The sequence below is a fragment of the Phocoena sinus genome, chromosome 20, assembly GCF_008692025.1.
Source record: "Phocoena sinus isolate mPhoSin1 chromosome 20, mPhoSin1.pri, whole genome shotgun sequence".
Taxonomy (NCBI): domain Eukaryota; kingdom Metazoa; phylum Chordata; class Mammalia; order Artiodactyla; family Phocoenidae; genus Phocoena; species Phocoena sinus.
The window spans coordinates 9,145,426-9,166,002 of NC_045782.1; the positions used below are offsets into that span (position 1 = coordinate 9,145,426).

Below are 20,577 nucleotides of genomic sequence, written 5' to 3' on the forward strand. Positions count from 1 at the left end.
TTTTTTCTTTTGAGAGAGTGAAAGGAAGAGACAGATACTTGAAACCTGGTGTGTGGCCTGGTTATTTGGGCCCCGGGTGAGGGGGGAGACCGGGTGGGAGCATAGGGATGGGTCTGGTAAGGTCAGATCCTTCTTCCCCACCCTCTGCACTCCCCACCCCAAAGGATAGAATGGCCTGAACCGGGCCTTGGAGGAACCTGCAAATCAAGGCTTCAGAGTCGTTAATGAAGAATGGGCCTGGGGGTGGGGTGGGGCAGGGCTGGAGCTCGGTCCAAGGTCACTGACAGACCCAGAAAGAGGACTTGCAAATGTAGCCCAGCCCTGACCACTCCCCTGGGCTGTCTCAGTCCTGTCGGGCAGCACAATGGTCTCTAAAGAAAATAGTGAGGACATTTCGTTCTTGTTTGGAGCCGTGGACAGAGCTGGGCTCTGGCAGTGACCTTCAGAGAGGTTTGCTGATAAGAAATGCTGTGTGAATATTCATTGGATTTCTTTATGTCTGCCCCATCTCTATAGGAAATATTTGAAGCAGTTTTGCAAATAATAAGGGTAGGAAAATAGAATGTGATACCAAAGGTAAAAATAGGAGAAACAGATGTATTAGCTATGAGGGTAAATATGATTTCTGAGCTTCCTGGTAGACAGGGCAAAAAGGGAAATGGTCCATTACATACATACATACATACATATACATGTATGTTGTGTATGTTATGAAGGAGAAAAACGTCTGGCTCTTTTAGGGAGTCAGGTTTTCCTGGGCCCTAAATCCTAACTGAAGTTTCTCAGATGCTGCTCTGTAGATACTCGTTCTCAGCTTCCCGTCTGCCACTGTTCATATGCTTGACAGGCTCCCCTCACACCAGCCTCAACTGCAGCATAGATGAGCCATTGCTGACACCAGCTGGGGGATCCCACCTACCTCTTTCTCTCTCTCATTCAGGGACCCCAGGGAGGAAGGCTGAGGTGGGGTGGTTAAGTCCTGAACTGTGCAAAAGGGCAATTTTGTAGCCACCCCTGCCAGATTTGAGAGTTGGATGGAAAAGGCCAACGCCCAGGGGCAGCGTTGGGGGGCAGTGTTGGGGGGTGCTGCCCTGGCCTGACCAGATCCAAGGCTAGAGGTGGAGATCCCCAGAGGTGTGGCCCTTAAAGCAGGGGTCCTCTCTGGATCGCCCTGCTGGTTTTTGAGCAGCACTCAATCCAGCAGAGGCCAGTCCTGGGGGTGGAAGTGGTGGGGGGGGTGGTGTCTGCCTTTCAGGAAACGTCGCAGGTGATTCTGATGTCTTGCTGGATGGAGAAGCACCGCCTTTTCCAATAACCCTTCTTTTAGCTTGATTCTGCATAGGAGCAAATGGTTTGAGGCTGTGCTCACATTCTCTGCCACTGGCTGAAGGGAGAAAGCTGTGAGCTGAGGAAGGTGTGTGCAGGTAACCCGTCTGCATCTAAGGGGTTAAGGAGAGTTCACTGAGAAGGGGTAAAATCCCCTAGTTGTGCATGCGTTATGTTTTAGGTTACAACACTAATACACATACCTTACAAAACTGCAAATAAATATAGAAATACGCGTGGTTAAAAGAAAGTTCCTTCCCCATCTCATTCCACATACTCCTCAGAGGGAAGCTTGTTAGCAGTTTGGGATGTATTCTTCCAAATCTATAAAGAGCTCTTTCCTGTCCCTTTAGGAAGACCACATGTGCTTGAGTGGTAGGCGTGCTGGGTTCCCACACAGACTGGAGTTCAAAGCCTGATCCTCTTTTTTTTTTTTTTTTTCCCCGCTTTTATTTATTTTTAAATTTATTATTATTTTTAAAAAGCCTGGCTCCTCTTCACCCCCCTCTATTTTTTTCAACAAATACTAATTTGGATCTTCCTTGGTGCCAGGCAGTGTTTGAAATGCTGGGAACACAGTGGGGGGATCTACCCAGTGGGGACAGAGAGTAGCAAGTAAAGGAATGCAGGGAATTTAAGATAATGGTGGTGCTATTGAGGAAAGAAAGTGACCACTGGGTGTGTGTCCTTGCTAGTCTACACAGGGTGGTCAGGGTGGCTTCTTCTTGGAGCGACATTTGAGTTGAGACCTGAACTGTGATGAAGCATGGGGTGGGGGAGTGCGTCAGGTAGAGAGAGGATGCAAGGTAGGAAGAAGTTTGTAATGTTGGTGGACAGAAAGAGGTCACAGAGTGGAGCAGGGTCAGGGGAGGGAGAGAAGTAGGATATGGGTCAGAGGAGTCAGCAAGGCCTGAGGCCTTCACGCGGATTTTATAAATACCAGGAAAAGTCCTGCGGGAGGGCTGTAAGAGGGCAGCGGCTGGCTGCCATGGGTCCTGGTGAAGGAGGTATGGTCAGGGGCAGTAGAGAGCCAGGGAGGAGGTGGTCGTAGGTCAAGATGAGAGGCGTGGTGTCACTGCAACTGGCCAAAGGGCTTAACTCCTCTGACCCTATTTCCCTGGCTGTTAAATGGGAATAGTAACTACTTTGTTGGATTCTTGTGAGGAATAAAGGGAAAAAACGCGTAAAGCCATTGGCACACTGCCTGGCACACGTTAGAATCTGGTAATGGTTATTGCTCTTGGCCTCTTGATCTGTTCTCTGTTACTGGGTAAACTTGAAAGTTAAATAAAACGTGGAAACTTTTGGAGTTTTACAATTTTCTAAAATTTTCACCCTCTAAAAGTAGGAAAGAGGAGAGAGGGTCCTGGGTCACAGGATCATGGCTGTCCCAGCACAAAAGACAGTGGGGTTGGGGAGGACAGAGCCAGGATGGGGCGTGCCTATGGGAGACGGGGCGCTGCGGCTCCTCCACACAGGCGAGTTCTCGCCCAGCACCAGGGAGGGGATGTTAAAACCCCTGGGTGGGTTTATCAGTTCACATCTGAAACTTGTGTGCAGTGGCTCCCCCGCTTCCTGCTCAGAGCCCCCTCTCTGCCGCTGCTTCTGGAGCTGAGCCCTCCAGCCCTAGTGCAGCCCCCTAACCTCCCCTGTCTCGTCTCCACCCAAGCCCAAGTCAGCCTCGGCTAGATTTGGGGAACCACTGGTCACCCTCTTTGGAAAGTCAGCACAGAGCCTTCTCTGTGCCCCTCTGCCCATTTGTTGTCACCTCTTCTGCTGGGTCTGCTGGGTACACGACTCTGCAACCCACAGGGTGCTGAGAGGCACGAGGTGGAATCCCAACCCTCTGGGTCTGGGGCCCACTCCAAACACGAGGTCAAAAGCGCTCTGAGAGAGAAGTGTGAGCAGGTGTGGGCTCAGGACGCAGGTCTCCTCCATAGAAGGGGAGGGGGCTGTCTTAACTCAGACAATACTCCAGGGCCCCAGTTCTGCCCCGGGGAAGTTGCTCACCACCCTCTGGGATTTGGGGAGAGACCTCCTCTGCTATCCTGACCCAGCCTTCCCCCTTTCCCCTCATGCAGAGGCCCTGGAGGTAACTCAACTCTTGGCTGTGCTGCTAGTTATAAGAATAAAAATAGGTAGCACGCACAGAGCACTTGGTACCTGCCAGGCACTGTTCTAAGGGCTTTCCACTCATTATCTTATTTAACCTTGACGTAACTCTGAGATGGGCATTAAACCCACTTCCTAGATAAGGTGAACTCAGATCTGGCTGATAGCAGCCTTTAGGTTCTTTCTGCTTCTCTTTCCACCCCCTTAACATCCTTCTTGGGGACCTCTGGCCGTCGGCATCCTTCCTTCTCAGCGTCCCACTCCCCACCAGCCCCTTCTCTGTCCCCCAACTGCCCAGGCCCCACCTCCACCTGCCAGAAAAGCACTTCCCTCTTCCTGACTCACTCCGATAGGAGGCCCAGACCCCTTTCTCCTTGATCATCTTTAATCTGGCACTTGGGGTCCCCAGAGCTGGCCCTGAAGGTCACCCCCACTTCCTGGGGCTCTTTCTTCTGCTTCCCCCACAGTGGGGGACTCCGTCCTGGTCTGCTTTCTTTCCACTGTGGCCTCATCACAAGGCAGCACCCAAGACCCTGCCTTCAGTGTAACCAGAAGTGTCTGTGGTCTCCAGGAGCCTTGTGGGCCCTGGTCAGGTGCACTGCTGTCCTTGCCCCCATCCCCCCCTTCGCTCTGTGTTCAGCAGCCACCAGGTCAGCTCCATTCTTCTGCAACGTTCTGCCCCTGGGACCTTCCCTCTCTGGCCTCAAGCCTCACGCTTTCTTACCGAGACCAACTCAGCAGCCTCCTGACAGAGCCCCCTGCCTCTCAGGGACCCACCTTTGACCCAGCACCCACCCCGAGGCCAGGCCATTGTTCAGCTTACAGCTCTGACCTCACCACTGCCCTGCCTGCAACTCTTCACGGGCCCCTGTAGTCAGTCTTTAACTTGGCTGTTCAGGTGCCAACATCAGTACAGTGGTTTTGGTTGTGTGTCCCCAGTGCACATTCACTCATCTAATAATTCTATACATCTTGTGGCAGCCAGCCTTCAAGATGGCCCCTGATTATTCTCACCCCCTGGTATTCACACTCTCTCGCGTGGTTCCTTTCCACACCGGGGAGCCACTAGAATGCTGTGGAGATGATGGAGTGTCACTTCTGAGGCTAGGTCATAAAAGAAATTGCAGCCTCCACCTTGTGCTCTCCGATCATTTGCTCCGGGGGAAGCCAGCTGCCATGTTGCAAGGACACTCAAGCAGCCCTGTGGAGGGGCCCGTGTGGTGAGGAGCTGAGACCTCCTGCCAACAGCCAGCACTAACTTGCCAGTCTTGTGAGTGAGTCACCTTGGAAGCTGATCCTCCAGTCTCAGTCAAGTCTTCAAATGACTGTAGCATGGATATGCATCCTGACTGCACTCTCGTGAGAGACTCTGAGCCAGAACTAACCCGCTAAGCTGCACCCAGATTCCTGACCCTCAGAAACTGAGTGAGATGATAACTATTCCTCGCTTTAAATTGCTCAGTTTTGGAGTGATCATTTTACAGCAATAGATCACTAACACGCATTTACCACTGTACAAGTCTATTATGCACACGATAAAACACATCCCCAAGTAGAAATCTAAAGAAAAGGGATAAAAAATACATATAAAGTGTTTGGTTTTGTTTTTTTTTTTGCCACGCCACACAGCTTGAGGGACTTTAGCTCCCCACCAGGGATTGAACCCGGGCCCTCAGCAGTGAAAGCCCAGAGTCCTAACCACTGGACCTCCAGGGGATTCTCTAAATAAAGTTCTAATGTTTTCTTGCCACACCCTCTTTTTTTTTTTTCCCCCCCACAGTGCTTGGGTTTTATTTAACATCACTTCCGTGACCAAGAGCCAGCTTGGAATCCACAGTCAGGATGGAGCCACATGGGCCACAGCGCACCAGGACCCGCGTCCTCCCAGCCTGCCCTGCACTCACAGGTTTTAGAGCCCTCGTAAAATGGGCTCCTATAAGCAGCTGCTTCTCGTGGAAACTCCGACACCGGTGGGTGGTTCAGGGTGGGCGGGTCAGGGTGGGCTCCTCATTGCTGGTCTTCTTTTATTTCAGTCTAAGCTTGTTCCAAATCCTCTCCAGGGCCACTTTTCCCATGAAGAAGGTGATGGCAAAATTACGCTTGTACCAGTCCCTGTTATAATACATGTGCTTCCGAAAATGTTTACTTAAAAATTCCTTGTAAAAGTCAGCCATTTCGGGCTTCCCTGGTGGCGCAGTGGTTGGGAGTCCGCCTGCCGGTGCGGGGGACACGGGTTCGTGTCCCGGTCCAGGAGGATCCCACATACCGCGGAGCGGCTGGGCCCGTGAGCCATGGCCGCTGAGCCCGCGCATCTGGAGCCTGTGCTCCGCAACGGGAGAGGCCACAGCAGTGAGAGGCCCGCATACCGCAAAAAAAAAAAAAAAAAAAAAGTCACACATTTCTTCTGCATTCAATGTTGCTTTTTGACCTGATTCAGCTCTCAGTTCCAGGCCTTTGGCTTTTAGTCTTGAGTCAATAAATTCTTCTATTTCCTAAAAGAAGACAGCTATCAGAACTCCCTTTCTTCGTCTTTTTGTTTTTCCTTGGCTAGGACACAGCTCTCAGTGCTCTGGAGAAGTCTGGATGTGGATTTCCTGAGAAGTGGCCCATCTCAAAGCCTTTAGAAAAGTCAAATTCTGGTTTGCCCAGAACTGTTGGTTCCGTTCTTGTGTTTCTTGTCTTATCTCTTAACTTTTGTTCCAATGGTGATTCATTTTCAGGGATGTAAAAGTGAACAGGTTGAAGCCTGGAATATTTATCTGGGGGTCCTATCCAATCATGGCAAGATTTTCTTGGAGGGCAGAATCTTGAGACCTGCTAGTGTTGGAGGGTTTCCTGCAGAGGGGGGATGGCCGTGGCTCACCGTGGGGACAAGGACACTGGCAGCAGAAGTTCTGGGAAGCATTCCTTGGCGTGAGCCATCGAGTCCGCCTCTTGCCACCTTCTTAATGGATGATCTTGTGATACCCCTGGGGCACATGTCCCCCCAGTTTGGAGACCTCTGTGCTTCTGAATGACATTCAAGATGCCTCACCCTGAGATTGAAGGCCCTCCTCAGGGTGGCCCAAGCTACAACTCTGGACATTTCTCCCACTCTTTCCAGGGTCACTTGCTTATTACAGCTGATAAAAATCCTTCCTGTTCTTTCAGGGCAGCGTCACAGACCTCCCCTAGGGAGCCTGGTGGTGGGATTCCCAGGTTTGGAGCCCGGCCTCTCTGAATTGCTCTCTGCACGTGCTCCATATCCCAAGGTGAAGTGTACTCAGAGTGGACAGCGTCGCTTTGCATGAAGAGGCAGAGTTCTAAAAGTGGCCCCCCAAGATTCCATACTGTCCTCCCCAGCACCTGAGGACATGCTGGGATATCTCTCTCACAATTGTCATGTTATAGGGAGTGACCCTTACCTATGGCCGTACACATTGTACAGGGGGCTGGCTTGTAAATCAGCACCCGGTGTATCGTATTGTTTGTCTGGCTTTCTTCATAGTGTCTCATCACTTCTGACTCCTGTTCTTAAGTTGTTGTGTATGTCATGTACACAGCTGACCTTAGGACAGGAAGATTCTCCAGGTGGGCCTAATCTAATCCCAGGAGCCCCTTTGAAAGCACAGGGGGAGTCAGAGAGATCTGCACCTTGAGGAAGATTCCAGGCGCTGTTGCTGACTTTGCAGATGGAGGGGCATTGCGATGAGGAAGGCAGGTGGCCTCGAGGAACAGAGGGTGGCCCCCAGACGACAGCCAGCAAGGAGATGGGGACCTCAATCCTACGGCTGCAAGGATCTGGATTCTGTCAGGAACCTGAAGGAGCTTGGGAGCAGATTCTTCTCCTTTGCCTCCAAAAATGAATACAGTCCTGCCAGCACCTTAATCTCAGCTTTGTCAGACCCTGAGCAGAGAAGCCAGCTTGGACTTCGGCCCTACGGAGCTATGAGCTAATAAATGGGTGTCATTTCAAGCCACTAGGTTTGGGGTGCATTGTTCCTCTGCAATAGAAAATGAATACGCGAGGCTGTGTCCCTGAAGACCTGGCATAATTCAAGGTATACATTCTTTTTTGTTTTTTGGCCTCGCTGCGCAGCTTGTGGGTTCCCTGACCAGGGATCGAACCCAGGACCCCTGCTGTGGAAGTGCGGAGTCCTAACCACGGGACCGCCAGGGAAATCCCAAGGTATATATTCTTAAAGGGATAAATGTAAAGAGTTCTCAGGGTGCATATATCTACCGCCATGTGTTGTTGTTTTGTTTTTAGCTACTTTTTAGTTTCTCAGGATTATCTCTGGTATCGTACAGGTGGCTTGTAAGTCAGCCACTGGGTGTACCGTGTTGTTTGTCTGGCTTTCTTCAGTGTTTTATCACCTCTGACTCTTACCCTAAACCTGTTGGCTTTGGCGTATTTTTTTGGCACTGGTCCAAGTACTGCTCCCTAAGCAATGGGTTTGGGAATATGGTTATAGGGTAGAACCAGCTTGCAGGAACAGCTTATTCCTGTATAAGATGCAAACAGAAGAATGCACAGATCTTAAGTGTACAGCTTTCAGCAGTTTTACAAACTGAACACAGCCTTGCAACTGGCATCCAGTTCAAGAAGTAGAACATTTCCATCGCCCAGAAGCTCCCTTCCAATCACCACTCCTGTAAGGGTGACCATTATTCTGACCGAAACATCGTAGGTTTGTTTGCCTGAATAAACCGGATCGTAAGCGATAATATCAGAGAAGGCCAAATTAACAGCCCAACAGTCACCAAAATTACTGGCCACAGTCCCAGTGCATGCAAACAACGTGGGGCTTTTCAAGACACGGACAAAGGAGATGTAGCCAGGGCTTCTTATTTTATGCAAGGGACGTGTTCCTGAATATCTCATGTAATGTAAACTCTCCTAACTCGGGTCTAGTTTTCTCACTGAAATAACTGTAACCTAGGATCCCCGTGACTTCACACTTGGTCCTATAGTGAGACTTATTAACGTCTTTAACATTGCCCAATTTCTAATTTAGCATAATTCCAATCCAGACACTCCTCTGAACATAACACTCCCTGAACTCTCCCTGGGGCTGTGAGGGACCACTTTTAGAATTTCTGGGACCCCGGGGCCCAGCTATGGTGACGGGACGGGACCCTGGTTCTGGGGGCAGCACACAGGTCCTGGAGTCTGGCTGCCCACATCCCAGCCCTCCTTGCAGTGTGAGCCTGGGTAAGGTCTTACCATTCAGGGTCTCGGTTTTCTCATCTGCGAATCGAATAGGGATGTGCTGGGTGGGGGGAGGCTAATGAGAGGAAGTAATGAAGGAAAAGCACACAGGAATCACTGGAGGTTTGTTGGCACCAATCCCGGCTGAGTGGGAAAAGCCTGTCCTCCTGCCTCTCCCCGCACCGCCCCCTACGCAGCTGGGAGGACTTTACTCCCCCCGGAGAGCAAAGCCATTCAGCCGCGGGCTGGGGAGTCTGGCGGCTGAGCCCCAGTGAAGCCGGGCCCAGGCTCAGATGCCAGGGTCACAGGCCTGGATTGGGCAAGAGCAGAGATCGGCCCCTCTGATCCCGGTCAGGGATATTTGGAGACACCACCAATTCTGGGAAATTCAGAGGCAGGAAGGGAAAGGGGGGAGGGGCAGAGGGGAAACGGCAAACTGCACCCTGGCCCCTCCTGGCCTGGCCCCCTCCCAAACGGTGCCATGAGTGAGGTGACTGCATACAAGGAATGGGGACAGACCGGGGAGACTCCCCACCCCTGGGAAGAAAAGAAGAGGCAACCCATCCCCTGCTCCCAGCCCCACACCCCCAGAGTTACAAATCCAGTTCTACCTCTGTTTACGTCCAAAGTCCCGGGCACTGGAGATGCCAAGTTTGGTGTGTTTGGACACATAGACACGCAGACGCACAGACAGGCAGACGCACAGGGCTCAGGGCCCTCATATGGACCCTGCCCCCTCCTCTCCCACCACCCAGGGCTGTCTGCACACCCTAATCCTCCAGGCTTCAGCCCGTTTCTTAGCCTGGGATCTGTGCAGCATCGAGGGACCCAGGAGTCAACCTTGAGACCTTCAGCAAGTAAAAGGGGAAGAACGGCTGTGGGGGGTGACTAACTGGGGGGTGGGGTGGGGGAGGGGATGGAGGGGACCCATGTCAGGAGGGCTGGGGATGGAGTGGGAAAACTGTAGAAGACAGAGTTTGGATGTCAGGCCTGGGAGGGAATGGGAGCAAGAAGAAGGGTCTCCTGCTGATCACCTAGAAAGGGACTGGACCACACACCCCAACTCTGTTCAGCCGTAGCCTCAGCCCTAACTCCAGCCCTGACCTGGTCCCAGGTCCAGCCAGCCCTACCATGACAAAGGAGTATCAAGATCTTCAGCATCTGGACAACGAGGAGAATGACCATCAGCACAGAAAAAGTGAGGGGAGGCCGCCCCCCATTTCTGAAAGGCGAGCATTAGGTGGCTCTCGCTCTCTCCACTCAGCTCCTGCTTCTTTCTGTAACCCCGACGCTCCCTGGGTCTGCCCCACTCACAGGGACACAGCGTCTGAGCCTCCCCTCTTAGGGGAGGTGCAGGGTGTAGGGCTGTATTTCCTTTCTTGGTGACGGCTGCCCTCAGGCTTCTGCATGACCCTCCTGTCCCTCACCTTGTCACCGACTTCTCAGGACCCTGGGGAGGGGGGCGCCCAGGGCCGTGGGACTAACTGGAAGAAGTTAGGCCTCCTTCTTCTTTCCTCTTTCAACACCCTGTGAGCCTTGGCCAACTGTGTGAGTGTGTGTGAATGTGTATGAGTGCATGGGTGTCAGGGATCAGTTTGGTTAAGGGGAAGATTTCTGGGACGGCTCTGAGGGATCTCTGATTGGGGGAGGATGAGGCTCTCTTACATCAAAAAGCAAGCCCCGGGCTTCCATGGTGGCGCAGTGGTTGAGAGTCCGCCTGCTGATGCAGGGGACGCGGGTTCGTACCCCGGTCCGGGAAGATCCCACGTGCCGCGGAGTGGCTGGGCCCGTGAGCCATAGCCGCTGAGCCTGCGCGTCCGGAGCCTGTGCTCCGCAACGGGAGAGGCCACAACAGTGAGAGGCCCGCGTACCGCAAAAAAAAAAAGAAAAAAAACAAGCCCCCTTTCTTTCTCCTGCGAGCAGGGATGTTGCTTCGGCTGAGCCAGGATGAAATTCTTGGTGGATGGGAGTGGGCAGCGACCTTCGATGAGGGAAGGGACTGCCGGCAAAAATGGAGGGGAAGCCCCCATATTCCAGCTCACTGGGACAGGGCTCCCGGGTGGGAGCAACTTGAGGGACCTGAAGTCTGGCTACTCCGCCTCTTTCCCTGTGCGCAGCCAAAGAGGAGTGGGATTCGAGGGGTGACCAAGAAATCCACTGCTCTTGCCTCACCTGCAAGGCGCCCCCCCCGCCCGCCCCCCCCCCCGCCCCCAGTCTCCTCCAGCTCGCAAACTCCGTCCATCCTCCAGGCTGAGTTCTGAGACTGCAGTGACTCAGCCAGGCCAGCAGGTGTCAGCAAAGGCCCAGGGCCTGGGTAGGGCTCCGGCGGGTCAAAGCTTCGCGCCCCTCCCCACCTCCGGTTGCCTCTGGCTTCTCCGGGCCGCCCACCGCCCAAACTTCTTCATGTGTAACGTTCCTCCTAGTCGGCTAGAGGAGGCTCAGACTACCCTCCTTCTAGGACCCCAGAGCTGCCCCAGGCTCCTGATGCCCTCTCCTCTTGCAGGGCCGCCTCCTCCCCACTCACTCTTTCGGCGTCTCTGCTCCGGACCCAGCCTCATCCTGATCTCCATCGGCCTTAGCCTCCTGCTGCTGGTGGTTGTCTGTGTGATCGGATCCCAGAGTGGGTTCCCTGGGGGTGGGCTGGGAAGGGAGCAATGTTGAGGGTGGGTGGGTAGGGGACGTGCTGGCTGCTGTGATGGTTGACACAACCTCCTAATTTTGTCCTATCCACACCCTCTTCTGCCCAGACTCCAAGCTGCAGGAGGAGCTGCGGGCCCTGAGAGAAACGTTCAGCAACCTCACAGTGAGCACGGAGGCCAAGGTCAAGGCCCTGAGCGTCCAGGGTGAGGAGGGCTGGGGCTGGGGGGGCTGGGAACGTAGGGACATTGGGACACTGAGCAAGTCTCTCCTCTAGGAGGAAATGTGGGCAGAAAGATGAAGTCCCTGGAGTCCCAACTGGAGAAACAGCAGCAGGACCTGAGTGAAGGTCAGCAAGGGAGCGTGCGTGCGCGCGCTTCCGCATGCAGGATACAGGGGTGTTTCAGGCCAAACCAAGGGGCCTTACGGCAGGAACATCTGTGATCCATCTTCACGCCCCAGCACGCAGACGACAGAGCCTTCCCAGTCCCCTCCCCCACTCACTCCCCTCCCGCTCTGCCCTCTGTCTCCCCAGATCACTCCAGCTTGCTGCTCCACGTGAAGCAGTTTGTGTCTGACCTGCGAAGCCTGAGCTGTCAGATGGCCGTCCTCCAGGGCAACGGTGAGGGGGTGGGTGCTGCCCAGCCCCGCTTTCCTGCCCACTTCCCCTCAGCCCCTCACCCTCCCTCTGCCTGCCCCCGCCCCCACCCCCCACCCCCACCAGGCTCTGAAAGGACCTGCTGCCCGGTGAACTGGGTGGACTTTGAAGGCAAATGCTACTGGTTCTCTCGCTCGGGGAAGCCCTGGCCCGAGGCTGAGAAGTACTGCCAGCTGGAGGACGCCCACCTGGTGGTGGTGGGCTCCTGGGAGGAGCAGGTGAGGGCCAGGCGGGGCACGGCTGGGAGGCTGGCAGGTCTAGGGAGAGATCACCAGCTCCTCCTCTCTCCCCAGAAATTTATCCAGCACCACATGGGCCCTGTGAACACCTGGATGGGCCTCACTGACCAAAACGGGCCCTGGAAATGGGTGGACGGGACAGACTATGAGTCGGGTTTCAAGTGAGTGTGTGCGCCCCACAGCTCTGCCCTCCGCCTGTGCCCCAGCCTGGCGGGTCCCAGGGCGCCAGGGGCTGCTCGGCTTGGCTGAGGGTCTGGGCCCCTCGGGCCTGCATCCATCTGGTCTCTTTAGGAACTGGAGACCAGAGCAGCCGGACGACTGGTATGGGCACGGGCTCGGAGGAGGTGAGGACTGTGCCCACTTCACGGACGACGGCCGCTGGAACGATGACGTCTGTCAGAGGCCCTACCGGTGGGTCTGCGAGACACAGCGGGACAGGGACAGCGAAAACTAGCAGCCTCCTCTCCCCCTAATTTATTTCCTCAATGCCTTTACCTGCCATAGGGCTCCTGGTTTGGGGACCCTCCTATCTGGGAGCTTCTGGATTTTCATCTAAGATTTAGAGGGAAGGGTAGTGTCTGAGGAATGTAGACTGATGTTTGGAGGGGCGAAGAGATTGAAACCCATGCCACTTTCTGTGGTTTGCAGGTTATTCTTGTCAACTTGTTTTTTAGAGTAAAAAGAAGAGAAATATATGAAATATTCTGAGTTGTCTTGTTGGGGATTAGGAATTGGGATTGGGCTGGTTGGCACTAGATAGCCTTGGGCAGGCAGCGGGTCATCCTGAGAACTGTCTGGGCTTTGGGCCAGGTGGCCTGGATTTGTTATTTACAGGTATGTGAGTTAGGGCAAGTTATTCTGCTCCCTGAGTCTCAGCTGTAAAGCGGCATTTGGTACTGATGTTACTGAACTCAGTTTGGGCTGCTCGTCTCTCAAGGATCCAATACCGAGAGACAAGTGCTGGGTAAAAGGAAATATAGCTTTACTGAGGAAGCTGGCAGTCCTGGGGAGGAGGTGGACTCATGTGTCAAAGAACCAACTTCCCCTTGCTGATCAGGGCGCACGGGCTTTTAAAGGGGAGTTTCATGGGTACATAGGCAGGGCAGGGGGCTACATGCAGAACAGCACAGTTAGCTCTGATAATCACCTTGAAATTGGTCATGCGGAGGTCTGGTCAGCATCATCTTGATTGTTTCAAGTATAGTTAATCTTCAGTTCCAGGGTCGGTTTGTTCCCATTTCCTTGAGACCAGTCCTTGAATTGTGCAAGATGGAGCAGCTTGTGTCATGACTACAGTCTGGTCATTGTGCAGTTACGTTTTTCCATTTGGTGGTGGTTTTAGTATCTGCAAAACAACTCAGGAGTGTGCCTCAGACACTATTGTCTATGTCCTTCAGGGAAGAACTAAAGATTCTGTGATTCTATTGTCCTAATCATTAACTTCTTAAGCTTGTTTTTTTGTGACTCAGGGGAGGCTTGGGAGAGTACAGCATTTTATTATTTTTTTTTTATAATCAAGAGACAGGGGACATGGAGGGGCTTTTGTACCTGGGAGGTCCCCGCAGGGTCCTGCTTGGTTTCACTGGGATCATCCTGCCTCCAGCAATGCCCCCAGGAATAGAACCACCCCAGTGTGAACAGAAGCAGCATCCACAGTTAGGTAACAAATACAACAAATGCAAAGGTGAACCCACAACCCAGAATCACCAACATGGGAGGAAAACCAATACCATGGAAGAGAAAACCACAGCAAATAGAATCCACAACCCAGATGGGAGTTAACAGGACAAACAGATGAAGACTTTATGGACACTTATGGGTTTATCAACCAAAATGGACAAATTAACCCACAGATAAGACCTCCACTAATTCTAAAAAGGAGCAATGCTCTGACCACAATAAAATAAAGTTAGAAATAAACACAAAAGTATAGCTAAAAAAGATCTATCAACATATACATGACTCACCATCTTTCTAGATAACTTGAGTTTAAAAAAAAATAAAAATGAAACAGTCAAGTGGTTTAGAAGTGAACAAGGAGAACACTACAGACTGAGATTGTGCGATGGTATAAAGCAATTCCCCAGAGGAAAAGTATATAGCCCTAAGCACATTTATTAAAAAAAAATAGGAAAGGCTGAAAGGAAATAAGCTTATTTTTAACTTAAGACACTTGAAAAAAAGCAAAACTTAATGCACTAGAAAATAAAAATGTAGATATCATCAGTAGAAACAAAATCTGATTCTTGGAAAAGGTAAATAACAAACAAATATGAAGGAGAATAAAGGAAATACAGGTACATGATTTTAGAAAGGAAAAAGGTTACAGAAGAACAGATATAGAGGATATAATTATGTAACACTCTCTGATTTGAAACAGCAGAGTACAGACAGTTTCTCCTACCATTGTTGTAATTTTTAGGTTAATCCCTTAGAAACAGAGATTTTAACTTCCAAATTTATAAAGGGGAAAAAATGAAGAAAAAACAATCTAAAGGGTGGCAGGAAAGGTGAGAAAAACAGAACAGGTAGATAAGAAAAATCAAAATAAAGAGTTATGAATCCAAATATGTTGATGATTATATTAAATACAAAAGACTAAATAATCTGTCATCTATCTATCTACCTCTTTATTTATTTTGGCTGCACTGTGCGGCTTGTGGGAATCTTAGTTCCCTGACCAGGGATTGAACCTCGGGTCACTACAATGAAAGCACCAAGTCCTAACCACTGGACTGCCAGGGAATTCCCTAAATTATGTTTTTAAAAGACATGAACTTACAGACAATAAAAGGTAAAGTCCAACCACATGCCCAAGAGACACATCTAAAGAGAGAAGTTGAAAGCGAAAGTATGAGAAAGATATGTTAGGAAAATTCTAACCAAATAATTATCTTATTTTTAAAAATTAATTTATTTGGTTGTGCCAGGTCTTAGTTGTGGCGTGCATGTGGGATCTAGTTCCTTGACCAGGGATCGAACCCAGGACCCCTACATTGGGAGCGTGGAGTCTTAACCACCGGACCACCAAAGAAGTCCCCAATAATTTTCTTATAAAGTACACTTTATAAAAAAATTATTATTCGAGATAAAGAGGGTCACTTCCTAATGATAAAAGGTTTAGTTCAACAGGAAGATACACCAGTGTTAAATATATGTGCACAGAATAACATGGCCACAAAATACATGAAATAAAAAATCTGGAAGTACAAAAAGACAAATCTATATTCATAGTAGGAGATTGTAATGCACCTCTGTCGGTAATTGATGTATCAAGCAGACTGAAAAATCACTAAGTATACAGACGTTTTGAATGCCAGGTTGAAGTATAATGATCCAATGGACACATTTAGTATAGTGCACTCATCAGCTACAGAATACTCATTCTTTTCAAGTATACTGGTACATTTTTTTAAAAATTGAGCAAATACTGGGCCATAAGGTAGGTTTTTTAAAAAATAAATTTATTTATTTTATTTATTTTTATTTTTGGCTGTGTTGGGTCTTCGTTGCTGCACGCGGGCTTTCTCTAGTTGCGGTCAGCGGGGGCTACTCTTCATTGCGGTGCGTGGGCTTCTCATCGCGGTGGCTTCTCTTGTTGCAGAGCGCGGGCTCTAGGCTTGTGGGCTTCAGTAGTTGCGGCACGCAGGCTCAGTAGTTGTGGCTCGCAGGCTCTAGAGCACAGGCTCAGTAGTTGTGGCGCATGGGCTTAGTTGCTCCGCGGCATGTGGGATCTTCCTGGACCAGGGCTCGAACCCGTGTCCCCTGCATTGGCAGGCGGATTCTTAACCACTGCGCCACCAGGGAAGCCCCCATAAGGCAAGTTTTAACAAATTTCAAATAGAGTATTTTCGCTATAATGACCAAAAAATGTAAGATTCCTATATAAAATATTAACTAGCCCAATTAAATGGTGTATTAAGAGAGATAACATATTCAAGTAACAGCTATGCCTTGAGTAAGAACTCAAAAATGCTTTAACAACAGAAAAATCTATTCATAAGATAGACACAGAGAGTACAGAAGACTACATTAATGGAGTACAAAAGAAAAGATTACATGATGCAGAAAAAGCACTTGGCAAAAGCTCCACACCTATTTATGATAAAATCTTTTAGGACCTTGGCTGCTTCTGTATTGTTGCTCTACTGTTCTCAGCATATGAATTCTATCACCTGTTCCAAGATGACTGCCCCACTCCAGCTGTGACACATTCTGGGCAAGAGGAAGGTGAGAAGAGAAAGAGAGAAAACTATATCCATGAAGGGAAGAGATAAAACAATATGATCGTTCACATGGAAAATCAATATCAATAAACAGTTAGACCTAATAAGAGGATTTAGGAGGTGTATCTGTTACCTATCATCACAGTGACATATAAAGAATATACAAGAACAAAATTAAAATCCTTGCCAAATTCATATAGAAATTCAATTTGATAAAAATACAAGTTTCAGCTGGATTTTTAAAAGCAACTCAGCAATCTTTAAAAAATGATAAAAGTCAATTTGGGAAAAGAGTAAAAATTGAAAGAAAGGGAAACCAGATTTACCAGGCATTAGAATATATTACAAAGCCATATTCATAAAGACAGTATGGTAATTTTACAGAACAGACAAATAGACCAATGGTATGGAACAGGGGGCTTGGAGACAGAACTATGCATAAATGGGAACTTAATATATAATAAGGGAGGCATCTCAAGTTGGTGGAGGAAAGACATTATTGGGAAAAGTGGCTCTCCATATTAAGAAAAAAAAATTGATACCCAACAACACATGCAAAGGTGGATGCTGGATAGATTCAAGACTTAATATAAAAGGTAAAATTACAAAAATAATGGGAAAAAAGGAAGGAGAATCTTTTACCTATGAGTACAGAAGGGCTTCAAAAATAAGAACCCCAAAGCACATACCATAACACACACACACACACACACACACACACACACACACACACACACAAAATCAGTGAAATTGACAGTGTGCAAATAAAAAATTTCAGCTCAGTGACAATGTATCAGTTAGGCTCCCAGCAAGAAACAGATGGCATATATGAAATGGGTAATTGGAAGGTGTTTTAATAAAGAGATGATTTACAAAATCCTGTAAGCAGGATTAAGGAAGCCACGAGAAATAGGGCAGGGACCCAGGTATCCCAACAGTGGGGAGCTGGTGGCACCTTCAGGAGCCCAGAGAAAGAGAAAGCTGCATGGAGAGGGCCTCCGGGAGCCAAGCCGTGACTTTTTCAGTCTGTGACTTGTGGTTGCAGAAGGCAGTTAGCCCACAGCTACCCAGCAGGGAGGGAGCTGGGGAGTCAGTATCTTCATTTCCCTCCTCTTCCTCCCTCTGATCTCCTTCCAGGGCTTGAAGCCAGATGGCAAGGGAACACTTTGATGCAGCCATACAGCTCAGCCTCTGAGGCCACAGAATGACATGGAGAAGGGTAGACAGTGGATGCAGAGGGACAAACAGAAGACATTCAGCACCAAAGGAGCCCAGAGATGAAGAAATAGATAGGAAATCTACTAGGGAAGTAGCCAAGGATATAAACAGCAGTTCACAGAAGAGGAACCCCAGGGGTCCAATGTGCATATGAAGACATGCTTATAATCACTAGTAGGGAGAGAAATGCAACTTAAAACAAACATCAGTGAACCATCCCTTTACACCCATTCAGTTGACAAAAATGAGAGAGGAAAAGTCAAGTGCTGGCAAGGATGTGGGGGAAATGGGAAACATATGCACGCTGATGGGAGCATAAATTGGAATAGCCATTCCGCAAGGTATTTCGTGGAATTAAAAGTGCATGTATACCACGATTCCTGCAGTCCTACTTCTGGGTATACATACCAGAGAAATTCTCTCACTGGTCCACTCTGGGACACTGTGGAGATGTTCACAGCAGTGCTGTTTGGGTAGCAGGAACTAGAGGCGACCTAGGTGCCCGCCGATAGTATGTGGTGCTTGTGCCTGAAGGGCTACGGTCCAGCATTTAGGGACAGCAATTATGGCGCAGCCACTATGGAAAAGAGCATGGCGGCTCCTCAAAAAATTAGAACTAGAACTACCATATGATCCAGCAATCCCACTTTTGGGTATATAACCAAAGGAAGTGAAATCAGTATCTTGAAGAGATACCTGCACCCTCATGTTCCTTGCAACATTATTTATAATAGCCAAGATACGGAAACAATCCAAGTGTCTGTTGATGGATGAATGGATGAAGAAAATTATATATATATATATATATATATATATATATATATACACACACACACACACACACACAATGGAATGTTATTTAGCCCTAAAAGAAGGAAATCCTAATCCTGCCATTTGTGACCACATGGATGAACCATGAGGACATTGTTTATGCTAAGTGAAATAAGCCAGTCCCAGAAAGACAAAACCTGTATGATCTCACTTATATGTGGAATCTAAAAAAGTCAAACTCATAGAACCAGAGAGTAGAATAGTGGTTGCCAGGGGCTGGGGGTGGAGGTGGCAGAAATGCTGAGATGTTGGTCAAGGGATACAACGTTTCAGTCATAAGATGAATAAGTTCTGGGGATCTAATGTACAGCGTGGTGACTATAGTTAGCCGTAACATATTGTATACTTGAAATTTGCGAAGAGAGTAAATCTTAATTGTTCTCACACCAAAAAATTGGTAACCATGTGAGGTGATGGATATGTTAATTTACTTGATCATGGGAACCATTTTACAATGTATATGATCAAATCACCATGTTGTATACCTTAAAAAAATCACATTGTACAATCTAAAAACATACAATTTTTATTTGTCAATCGTACTTCAACAAAGCTGGGGAAAAAAAGTTTAAAGCATATTGCACAGAAAGAAACCCCAGTGACTACATGTCCATACAATAATAAGAGACACCTAAAATCAGCATTGAATGAAAAAACTAAAAAATAGAATACTGCCTAGAACTCAAGAACACTGATAAAAATCAATAGCCTAGGGCTTCCCTGGTGGCGCAGTGGTTGAGAGTCCGCCTGCCGATGCAGGGGACACGGGTTCATGCCCCGATCTGGGAAGATCCCACATGCCACGGAGCGGCTGGGCCCGTGAGCCGTGGCCGCTGAGCCTGCACGTCCGGAGCCTGTGTTCCGCAACGGGAGAGGCCACAGCAGTGAGAGGCCCGCGTACCGCAAAAAAAAAAAAAAAAAAAAAAAAAATCAATAGCCTACACACACAGTAGCACTACGTACATTTCAAGGATCCATACATTTTCAAGGACACGTCTACCCCATTCAAGCGGTTGCTTTAAGGAAGGGAGGAGACTAGGACGTGAGCAGGGTGAAAGGGGACATCACTGAGAGGACCTTGAATAGCCCGAAGCTGAGAACTGTGAGTGAGAGAAGCTCACACCTTATCTTTGGTACAGAAGGAAAAACGTTCATGCACATCTCAACCTCCACTCTGCTGGGATTCTTAATGGGGAGAGATGAGAAATAGGACCCAGAAAAGGAGGTGAATCATCGCCTGGACTACTTCTGGAGGTCGATCCAGAGCGAGAAATAAGAATAAAATGGTTAGAAAGGAGAAGGTCAATTTAAAAACATTGCAGACATTATGTAGCTCCCATTTTGATGCAATAGGGACTACACAGCATCACCTGAGAAAGACTTTTCTCAGAGAACCTTGAACTTGAATCTAATTAAGCTTCTCGCGCTAACTACTAGTTTACAGGAAATTTAGTGGGGAGGGGAGCACGCACGCAGGTGTGCATTCTGTCAAATCCAAAAGGGGGAAGATTTTACAGAGCCAATTTCCAGTTTCTTCAACAAATAAATGACAAGGGGAAAAAAAAGAGGGAGGGGGGATTGTTATAGATTAAAAGAGCCTTAAGAGGCATATCCTGTATGTGCATCATGGGGACATTGGCTCCTGATTTGAACAGACCAATTGTAAAAAGACATTATGTGAATATCAGGTAATTCTGAATATTACCTGGATAAGGCATTATTGTCAATTATTTCTGGTATATAGTATGTATTATGGTTAAGTTAAAAACAGAAGATTCTGTATTTTAGAGATGCATGCTGAAATATTTACAGGTGAAATTACATGTCTGGGATGTGCTCTGAAATAATTCAGCAGGGTCAGGGGGACAGGTTGGGATGGGTGTAGAAGAAACAAAACCGGTCATATGTTGATAATTGTTGAAGCGAGTGATGGTACATGGGTGTTCATCATACTATTCTCTCAGCTTTTGTACATATTTTATTCACCTCAGCTGAATTAGAAAATGCAGGTCTGCAGATATGATTTAATGAAAATATGGGCCATAATAGATTTTTTACAAGTGCAATATGGGGGAAAAGATATTTTGCTTCTCCAGAAAAGATGGGCAGATTTGACTTCACTAAAATTAGAAACAAGCA

At 48.7% G+C, this 20,577-nt stretch overlaps 2 protein-coding genes across 2 annotated transcripts; one reads left to right on the forward strand and one right to left on the reverse strand.

Moving 5' to 3' along the window:
- Positions 1–5,447: 5,447 nt before the first annotated feature.
- On the reverse strand, positions 5,448–6,523 carry LOC116745493 (cytochrome c oxidase assembly factor 8-like). Its single transcript, XM_032616246.1, is given in 5 exon segments — positions 5,448–5,612; positions 5,838–5,930; positions 6,057–6,123; positions 6,125–6,252; positions 6,473–6,523. Coding segments are annotated over 5 exon segments (489 nt in total). The 3' UTR covers positions 5,448–5,462.
- Positions 6,524–9,311: 2,788 nt separating this feature from the next.
- On the forward strand, positions 9,312–12,858 carry LOC116745058 (asialoglycoprotein receptor 1). The gene is made up of 9 exons (XM_032615383.1): positions 9,312–9,486; positions 9,744–9,827; positions 11,133–11,249; positions 11,377–11,472; positions 11,544–11,615; positions 11,802–11,888; positions 11,991–12,142; positions 12,218–12,324; positions 12,455–12,858. Exons 2-9 carry the CDS (start codon positions 9,761–9,763, stop codon positions 12,615–12,617), a joined length of 861 nt encoding a protein of 286 aa, XP_032471274.1. The 5' UTR covers positions 9,312–9,486; positions 9,744–9,760; the 3' UTR covers positions 12,618–12,858.
- Positions 12,859–20,577: the final 7,719 nt, after the last annotated feature.